We start from the raw sequence: 10,509 nt of genomic DNA on the forward strand, positions 1-10,509 counted from the left end.
GGAATACAGTCTCCAAAGTATGGATTCAGGATCTGAGGAATCCTTGGTATCCAAGCGTGTGTGTGACTCGGAGCAATAGTCAAGAAAAAAGGAGTCATATCAAGCAAAAATAAATTGATTCTGAAATTTAGATTACTTTCACATATTTTTATAATTTGAAGCAAAAAAATATATTTTCAGCTGCCCTGTGTATCTGAATTGCAATGTGTAGTGGAATAATAAAACATTTCCACGCTGATAGGAACAAAGATACGAATCGTTTTAATTTCGATGCCAAACGGTATTGCTAATGAATGCCAAACGGTATTGATAATGAAAACAATAAGTAGTATTAGATGGTATTAGATTTATAACCAACAGGTATTGGTTTTAATTTCAAATAAAAACAATTTAGTAACAAACCATTCTCGTTATCACTTGAACATTCCATTCCACAATGACTTAAAACAAACGCTATTACAATTTTTATTTGCGTTTCTCAGAAGTGGCATTTGTATGAGCACGCCAACACACATACCTTACAAGATACTTTAGTAAATTCTACGATATAGATATCTTTCTTGAAGTTTAAAATAATTTTCACCACTAAAATCACATTTTAACGCACAATAGTAATATTAACATTTTACAGTGGCTTAAATATTTTAAGTACAAAGTTAAACAAAACTACATAAACATATAAACTTGGCGCTTTTAAATGAAAATAGTATACTCAATCTGGTATTGAATTAATACCAAATGGTGTTTAAAATAAAAAATGAGATTAAAATAATACCAGCAGGATTTGGCAAAGTACCGTATTTTTTTCTTCAGTCTATGGTTGTTAGCCTCAAAACGGGAGGGAGTATGGAAGCCTATTAATTCTCTAAACAGTATCATCTGGAAAAGAGCAACAAGTAATTATTCTAATTATATCAAGAAGCAACTGATGAATGGATATGTCTATAGTTTACCATCAAATCTCCACTGAGTTAATTTTGGGTTTTCCCCGGCCCTACTCACATAGCTCGCATCATTTGGCGGCCGTTGTTTTACCCGACAACTGCTAAGCATGGAGACGATGCTTAAGCAGACGCTTTCAATGGTCAATGAAGGTAGCCATCCGGTGGTGAGTATTGACAGACAGATGTGGCCATTTGAATATACATGGGGATGTATGGGGATTTTACCAGTGAATTTTACAACGGGCGAATGGAAAGGGTAATTTTCATCGAATTGAAAAAGCAGTTGAAACGTTTCACCTTCGTAAAGTGTATTTTCGAATCCATGCAAATTCATTTTCAATCTAGAAATATAAACACAAAAGAATTACGGATAAAGCAGTAACATAACGTAGGAAATCCTCTCATGATTACACTTAAGTTATATATTTGAAGACCTACAGTGAGCGTCAAAAAAAAGTATGTAAAAACCTTTGCAAATAGCCGTTTTGTGTGGTGATAGCACTACAGTAGTGAACGCATTCTGTAAGACATTAAATGAGATCAGTCTTTCGAGCGACAATGTATACCCCCAGAACAGTTCTTTCCCTTAGCTGTGTAACAACAGCTACCAGAGCATTTGGACTAGAGTCCCTCCTATTCCTGCATGCTTGGTACTGATGTTTAACACTCGACACCAATCGTATCCGATCGAAAACTTTTGCCACTCCAGCTCGTTCCTATATCGATACCCAGCAAAATGTTTGCTTCCAATGATGTAGGAAAGAAATTAGTTTTTGGGAATCTGGATATACTCCAAAACTGCACCAAATGTTGTGATTTTATCATAGGACTGTCGCCAAAAATGCATCGTTTTCAGTGAATTTTATTCGCTAGCAGATATGAACCAACTTAGGGGCGTGGTATGGAAAACAATTAAGGATTTTGCAAGCAGCACGGAATTTCGAGGTTACTTTTTAGTATTTATAGTGCCCAACAAGCCGATTACTGGCTTAGGTGAATGTTCATAGTGGCATGAGTGGTTTAATAGCCGCACCCTCTTTTCAACATAACCCGACTTATTCGTATTTTATACACCCCACCATAGTATGGGGAAATACTAATTTAGTTATTCCGTGTGTAACATCTCAAAATATTGATCGGCGACCCTATAAAGTATATTTGCTCTTCATCGTCTTTACACGCTGAATCGATTAAGTCATGTCCGTCCGTCCGGTTGTGGAAATCTCGATAGCAGTTGAACGGTCCCTACTTGAAATTTTGTACACATAGTTCTTATTGATGTAGGTCAATGGGGATTGGAAATGGGCCATATCGGTTCAGATTTGGATATAGTCGCCATATAAACCGATCCACCGATATGACTTCTTTAGCCCTTAGAGGGCGCTATTCTCACTCATTTGGCTACTACGATCTGCAACATTCGTGCCAAGTATTACCTGAAACGGTCCCTAACCTGATATATGTAGCTCACATATGAACCGACCTTCCGATTTGAAATTTTGAACCGTACTTATCACGGTTGTTGGAAGTCATACACTTATAGTAAAAATTTTACTGAAAATAGCAAACAGTGTCTGCTGAATATTAGTAGTGAATTTTGCTGCTATTGTAGCAGCAGTTCTGCTATTACAGCAGTAGTTCTGCTATTACAGCAGTAGTTCTGCTTTTACAGCAGTAGTTCTGCAATTTTAGAGCAACAGGCTTACTGCTGAAAAGTCTGTTGTTTGCTGTAAATGACTGCTGCTTAATTATGAAGGGGATGTTAGAAGAAACAAGTAAAAACCGGCCGAACAAGTAAAAGTTCGGCCGGACCGAATCTTATATACCCTCCACCATGGACCACCACATCTGTCGAGTTCTTTGCGCAGTATCTCTTTTTAGGCAAACAAAGAATAATGAATAAGGACGGAGGAAGAAGAGGTTATAGTCAGTTTCGGGGCTCAAGATCGGAAGATCGTTTTATATGGAAGCTGTATCAAGCTATAGATCGATATCTTTCTTGAAGTTTAAAATAATTTTCACCACTAAAATCACATTTTAACGCACAATAGTAATATTAACATTTTACAGTGGCTTAAATATTTTAAGTACAAAGTTAAACAAAACTACATAAACATATAAACGTGGCGCTTTTAAATGAAAATACATTACTGGTTCAGATTTAGGGATAGCTCTCATATATGTATATTGCCTGATTTTCACTCCTAGAGCCACTGCAAGCGCATTTATTGACCAATCTTCCCAAAATTTTGTACAACGCTCTCCTCGACGACTTATACAACGTCTATAAATTTTTGTTGAAATCGGTTCATATTTTGATATAACTCCCATATATATGTTTGTCTGATTTGCAGTAATATTGCAAAAAAATGGTCATTTGTTTACCTATTCTCTCAAAATTTAGCAGGATTTTCTCTTGACACTTTACATAAATGGTGAATTTCATGAAAATCGGTTCGGATTTAGATATACCTCTCATATACCCGTTTTTAACTCCTAGAGCCACTGCAAACGCATTTTTTGACCAATCTTGCTAAAACTATGCACAACGCTTTCCCCGACGACTACCACATTATTTGAGAAGTTTGTTCGAACCGTTTCCATCATCAATTTTCATATTTTTCTTTTTACCCCCTTTATTCCGCCACAAAACCATTTAAGCCAAATTTCAAAGTTCTAGCTCTACCCGTTCGCCCTATTCAAAGTTCTCCTATTTCGAACGTTTTCTGGTACTTTTTATACCCATAGGATGGGGGTATACAAATTTCGTCATTCTGTTTGTAACTACTCGATATATAGTAAAGTATATATATTCTTGATCGTGACATTTAATGTCAATCTAGCCATGCCCGTCCGTTTGCTGTCTGTCGAAAGCACGCTAACTTTCGAAGGAGTAAAGCTAGCCGCTTGAAATTTTGCACAAATACTTCCTATTAGTGTAGGTCGGTTGGGATTGTAAATGGGCCATATCGGTTCATGTTTTGATCTAAACCGATCTTGGGTCTTGACTTCTTGAACCTCTAGAGTGCGCAATTCTTATCCGATTAGAATGAAATTTTACACGACGTGTTTTGTTATGTTTTTCAACAACTGTGCCAAGTATAGTTCAAATCGGTGTATTACCTGATATAGCTGCCATATAAAATGATTTGGGGTCTTGACTTCTTATCCGATTGGAATGAAATTTTGCACAACGTGTTTTGTTATGATATTCAACAACTGTGCCCAGTATGGTTCAAATCGGTCTATAACCTGATATAGCTGCCATGTAAACCGATCTTGGGTCTTCACTTCTTGAGCCTCTAGAGTGCGCAATTCTTATCCGATTGGAATGAATTTTTGGACGAAGAATTTTGTTATGATATCCAACAACTGTGTCATGTATGGTTCAAATCGGTTCATAACCTGATATAGTTGCCATACAAATCGATCTGGTATGACCATCAACATACGTGTTTATTATGGTCTGAATTGGTCTATAGCCTGATACAGCTCCCATATAAATCGTTCTCTCTATTTTACTTCTTGAGCCCCTGACATTTTATACAGGTCTCCAACCAATAATTTAACTGTGGTCCAAACCGGACCATATCTTGATATCGCTCTAATAGCAGAGCAAATCTTTTCTTATATCCTTTTTTACCTAAGAAGAGATGCCGGAAAAAGAACTAGATAAATGCGATCCATGGTGGAGGGTAATAAGAATCGGCCCGGCCGAACTTAGCACGCTTTTATTTGTTTTATTTCTAAATGTCCAAAAACTCTTTTGGCATCCCAATTAAGTTGCCATAATCAACCGAAATTCCAAAATTTAAAGCTCTAGCTCAATCAACAAACAAGGTACTAATTGAGGTACAAAACGTTCCATTTTTCCTACTTACGATACTATTTTGGGAAACTTTTGTCACCAAATGTTATTTTTTCGAGCAGATCTTTAATTTAAGCCCATAATCATAATTCTAGTCCCATCCGTTCGAGCTGAGTAATAGATCACTATTTCGTACTTTTTAGTACCTAAACATACGAATATCACAAAACTTCGTCTTATCGTGAGCCTTCGACCCAAGACTCAAATTCGTGCCAAATTTCATGACTATAGCTTTAGCCGTTTGGGCCATTGATCAGTCAGTCAGTCAATCAACCAATCAGGCAATGAGTCAATCACGCGTCTCTTTTATATATAGAGATAAAATTTCATCAAAATCGGACATCGGATTTCTATTTAAAAATATTAATTGAAATTTGTCCATAAAAAAAAATTGGGAAAATGTTGTTTGGGAAAGGTAAGCATAATAAAAAGACTTTAAAAACGTTTAGGAAAAATTTAAATTTTGGTTTAAAAAAATAATCTCGAGGTTGGTTGTATTTGGGGAGTTTTTCGCTGAAAGTTAGTCCTTAAAAAAATTCATAAAAATGTAGTCTTTTGAAAAAATGTAATAAATTTTATTTTATAAAGATTTGGTCTTTAGAAAATTTTAAAGAATAATTTCGAAGGGGATCCGACCCTTTTGTCTCTTTTTTGTCTCTAGAAAAATATCATTAATTTTTTTTGGAAAAAATTTCATTAAAATTTTGTTTTTACTAAGAATTTCATTACAATTTTGTCCTCAAGAAAAATAATGTTAAGGCCCAGGGCAGCCTCGGCAAAATTTTGTCTTTGTAGAAAATTATAAATATGAAATTTTGTCATTATAAAAAATGTTAATGAAATGAAACGATCTTCAGGCTCATATTTAAGGCCAAATTTAGAACAGTGAGTTGTATTGGACCTTTCGTCTACCATGCTGAGTGTGGTCTAGATTGATCCACATATAGACTGATAGATTAGATCAAAACGATAAAGAATGAAATCTCATAGTTTATTTTTGTTACATTCTTTTGTAAAACGTTTACATAAATTTATCTATTTAATACTTACTCTGATAAATTATCTTCCAAACTTGCTACATCGACGGAAATTCCTGATGGGGGTTCTTCAGTTAGTTGACGCAATTCTTTTTGCACTCTTTGCTGTAAAATATTTAGAACAAAGGCAAATTACATAGTTTATATCAGTGACGAATTGCAACTTTAAACTAAAACACAAGTAATGACCTGTTCGCTGATCTTGAAGTCGAACCTAAGTGTAACACAAGAGTTTGCTTGACAGGTAATTCGAGCAAAAGAAGTATTTCGATATATAATCAGATTCGTCAATGCCAAAAAACATCTAAAAAGAAGAATCTTGCAAACTATAATTGTGCATTGGAAAGAAAGTACATCGTTTACATAATACGACTAAAACTGGGGCATACTAAAAGAAGTAAGGTAGGTCAAAAGGATATATAGACCAATCACGCCAATATAGGGCTCAAATGAAACAGGACTTATTCTCCGACTATGATAATATGGGGCTCATGTAAAAAGTATTTGAGAGTATAGCACAAAGCTTATTTTTACTATAAGGGCAAATAGGCTCCCAAAATACACCCCAAACCGGATATATTTACCCACTACAATAATGATTTCAAAGAAAGGCATTAGGAAGTAGAGCAAAAATTTGCCCATGAACATTTCATTAAAGAACAGGGGCAAACTTCTGTCCGAGTGATGTCCGATTCAAGTTTAAGCTCAAGTCGTTTTATAGCCGAGTCCCGCAGTGTGACACCTCTATGAAGATAAGTGTTTACATGATTTCTATGCATGTTATAGTACCTCACAAATGTTGCCAACAATAGGATAACCACCACTTGAAATTTTTCCAATGTTTCGCGAGGTTTTGAACCCTCCCGTTTAGCATCATTGGCGGACTTGCTTACCTCTACGCTTCAATGACACGAATTCACACAATTTTAAAATCCCGAAACGATTACACTGATTAATTCACATTTTAAAATAATTATTTCATATGATACGGAGCTCATAGTGATTAAGCATCGAAATCTATCAGTCATTAGCAAGCCGATTTCTCGTAGAATTTAATTACTTCTGCAGGCCTTGAACGTAGATTTGGGCACAGTGAAATATTTTTTTTTTAATTTATATACCCTCTACCATAGGATGGGGGTATACTAATTTCGTCATTCTGTTTGTAACAACTCGAAATATGCGTCAGAGACCCCATAAAGTATATATATTCTTGATCGTCATGTCATTTTAAGTCGATCTAGCCATGTCTGTCTGTCTGTCGAAAGCACCCGTACTTTCGAAGGAGTAAAGCTAGGAGCTTGAAATTTTGCACAAATACTTTTTATTAGTGTAGGTCGGTTGGGATTGTAAATGGGCCAAATCGGTCCATGTTTTGATATAGCTGCCATATATAAACCGATCTTGGGTCTTAACTTCTTGAGCTTCTAGAGGGCGCAGTTCTCGTCCGATTTTTGCACGTAGTGTTTTAATATCACTTCCAACAACTATACTAAGCATGTTTCAAATCGGTTCATAACCTGATAAAGCTGACATATAAACCGATCTTGGATCTTGACTTCTTGAGCTTTTAGAAGGCGCAATTCGTATCCGATTTGGCTGTAATTTTGCACGTGGTGTTCGTGGTATCACTCCCAACATTTGTGCGAAGCATGGTCCAAATCGGCTCTATAACTTGGTATAGGTGCCATATAAACCGATCTTGGCTCTTGACTTCTTGAGCTTCTAGAGGGCGCAATTCTCATCCTATATGACAATATAGAATAGGAGATATGGAGAGAGCAATTCTCATCCGATTTAGCACACATTTTGGTTTCTCCCATGACCCTCAACATACGTGTGCAATATGGTCGGGACCCCCGATCACGATAAGGTGGCATACAAAATCGGTGCACCCATCTCCGAGACTTGGTGTTTTGGATAATTGGGGTAAGGGGGAGGGTTTGAGGTTTGATTTCAGTTTGTTTGGGAAAAATGTTATCGTAATAAAAGTCATTTAAAAGCAATTGAACGACGCACCAATAACCTGTCGAAATCATAAAAATTGTTTGAGAGCAAATCAAAATGAGCGCACTGCAATTTCAAAACCATCTTTGCCCGAAAGCGGTATTTTGGGGATTATTGTAAAAAAAATTCGGGCAGAATGTGTTTTTGGTTTTTCAAGGGCACTTTTATTAGCAAAACGAAAAAAGAATTACTGAGATATCTCTATTCTCAGCTCTAACAATTCCAAATTTCAAGGAGATATATCTACCCGTTCCCACGCGGCATATTTTTGACTAGTTTTTTCTTCGATTTTCTCCCACTGGGTGTCGGCTTTTTATGTACCACCATCACATATCGGTTTTCACACGCTTTGCGCTTTATTCGGTCTTGAAATAATTCATGCAAAAAACGGGTTTTTTGTTCTTCTATTTGTCATAGAAACAGATAAGATATCCGATTGTATGACATATCGGCAATATCCGATTGTATCGGCGTATCAGCATTCGTTTACTGGGAATAAAAGGAAAAAATATGTGAAATGCGTTTCAAAAAAAAAAAAAAACTGTTGCTGTTTCGGGAGACTCTAATATACAGTTCTTATGTATTTTATGAAAGGTTCTTGTTTCACAGAGCAAATTTAAGTTTTTTGTTTAAAGGTTTTTGTGCTACTTATTTCGATTTTTATTGTGAATCTCATAACTAGTTCCCACATGAATCACTCAAAAACCAGTAAGGAAAGGCAAAAGTCGGGCGGTGTCGACTTTATAATACCCTACACCTACCCTATAAAAACAAAAGGAGGCTACATCTAATTCTGAACCAATTTTGATGGACTTCGGCGGATGTATTCAGATAAATTATTAAAATTCCTGTATACAATTTCGAGCGAAGCTAATATGTTCAAAATGTAATAACTACGGTTGACAAATGACAATAAATTACCCAAAATCTGACGAACATATACATGGGAGCTATATCTAAATCTGAACAGATTTCGACCAAACCTTATGGATATTGTGGAAGTCATCGAGGAAAGCGTAGTACAAAATTTTGGGAAGATTGGTCAATAAATACACTTGCAGTGGGTCTAGGAGTGAAAATCGGGCGATATATATATATATATATATATATATATATATATATGAGACCTATATCCAAATCAGAACCGATTTTAATGAAATTCACCAGTAACATCGAGAGGAAATCGAAGGAAATCTTTCCTGTCGAATTACGAGAGAATCGGTTAACAAATGACCATTTTATTGCTGTATTACTGCAAATCGGACGAACATATATATGGGAGCTATATCCAAATCTGAATAGATTTCTATAAAATTTACCAGTAATATCGAGAGTTATAAGAAAAGCCTTCCTGCCAAATTTCGAGAGAATCAGTTAACAGATGATCATTTTATTGGTGTATTACTGCAAATCGGGCGAACATATATATGGGAGCATATCCAAATCTGAACCGATTTTAATGAAATTCACCAGTAATGTCGAGAGTCATAAGGAAATCCTCCCTGTTGAATTTCGAAAGATTCAGCTAACAAATGACCCTTTTATGGGTGTATTACTGCAAATCGGTCGAACATATATATCGAAGCTATATCCAAATATGATCCAATCCAATCCAATGTTCCAATTTCAATAGGCTTCGTCTCTAGACCTAAAAACATGCCCATACCAAATTTGAAGACGATCGGATAAAAATTGCGATCTGTACTTTGTAAAGTGATTCTGAGTCGATCGGTATACTTATCAATGGGTCTATATCTCTTCCTTTTGGGTGTTACAAACAAATGCACTAAGTTATAATACCCTGTACCACAGTAGTGGTGTAGGGCATACAAATTGAAATTTCAATACGTTCACATGTTTTGTTTTAATAATTTCTTTGATGAGGAGTGATTTGTGCAATTTTTTTTAGACAGTTTGACTTGAAATGGTGAGGAACAGTTTGACTTAAAAATATATAATCCTATTTGCTATTTGGACTAAGTAGTTGCTTTGCTTTGTTTAAAATTCTTAAAATTTCACAACATTATTTATAATAATATTCGTCAAACTGGCGAAAACGAAACTACTGCTTTTAATTTCATAAGAAATTGTATTTCTAAGCATATGTCTCGTGCTTTGATCATTTTAAGCTTTACTTAACTTTATATTAATATTAATTTATTTATATTAATATTTCTACTTGCCAGTCTAAAAGATGACATTTTCTTAGAAATTTGTTTTATTTATTTATTAATTTATGCGCTTGAGAGAGAATTATGAGGTTATTGCTTGAAACCGTTCGACTCAAGCTACGAGAGCTTACTGCAGATTGTATTTTGTTTATTAATAAATTTCATGATAACGCGCTGTCAATTATTGATGTAACCAATAGTGACCAACTTCTAGTGTTGATCTCTACACAGAAAAAAAGGTTTGTCCTAATTTTAAAGATTCGAGCTAAAGGTTAGCAAACTTAATTTAAAGATGATCAATTTTCCAACTTTTTAAGGGAACAAAAATTAAAAATGAAAGTCAAAATAAAGGTGAAAGTTAAGAAATTGACCTTGGGACAAGACGGCAATGAACCGTAGTTAAAGACGAAAAATAACCCTAATAAGGAAAAAGGCGTTAAGTTCGGCCGGGCCGAGCTTTGGATACCCACCACCTCGGGTAT

At 35.4% G+C, this 10,509-nt stretch overlaps 1 protein-coding gene across 1 annotated transcript; it reads right to left on the reverse strand.

Moving 5' to 3' along the window:
• Positions 1–441: 441 nt before the first annotated feature.
• On the reverse strand, positions 442–10,148 carry LOC106080683 (probable ubiquitin-conjugating enzyme E2 W-A). The gene is made up of 4 exons (XM_013242143.2): positions 10,040–10,148; positions 5,863–5,954; positions 954–1,285; positions 442–879 (listed from the first exon to the last, which is right to left on the reverse strand). Exons 1-4 carry the CDS (start codon positions 10,055–10,057, stop codon positions 866–868), a joined length of 456 nt encoding a protein of 151 aa, XP_013097597.1. The 5' UTR covers positions 10,058–10,148; the 3' UTR covers positions 442–865.
• Positions 10,149–10,509: the final 361 nt, after the last annotated feature.

This window comes from Stomoxys calcitrans, chromosome 5 (genome assembly GCF_963082655.1).
Source record: "Stomoxys calcitrans chromosome 5, idStoCalc2.1, whole genome shotgun sequence".
Lineage (NCBI taxonomy): Eukaryota > Metazoa > Arthropoda > Insecta > Diptera > Muscidae > Stomoxys > Stomoxys calcitrans.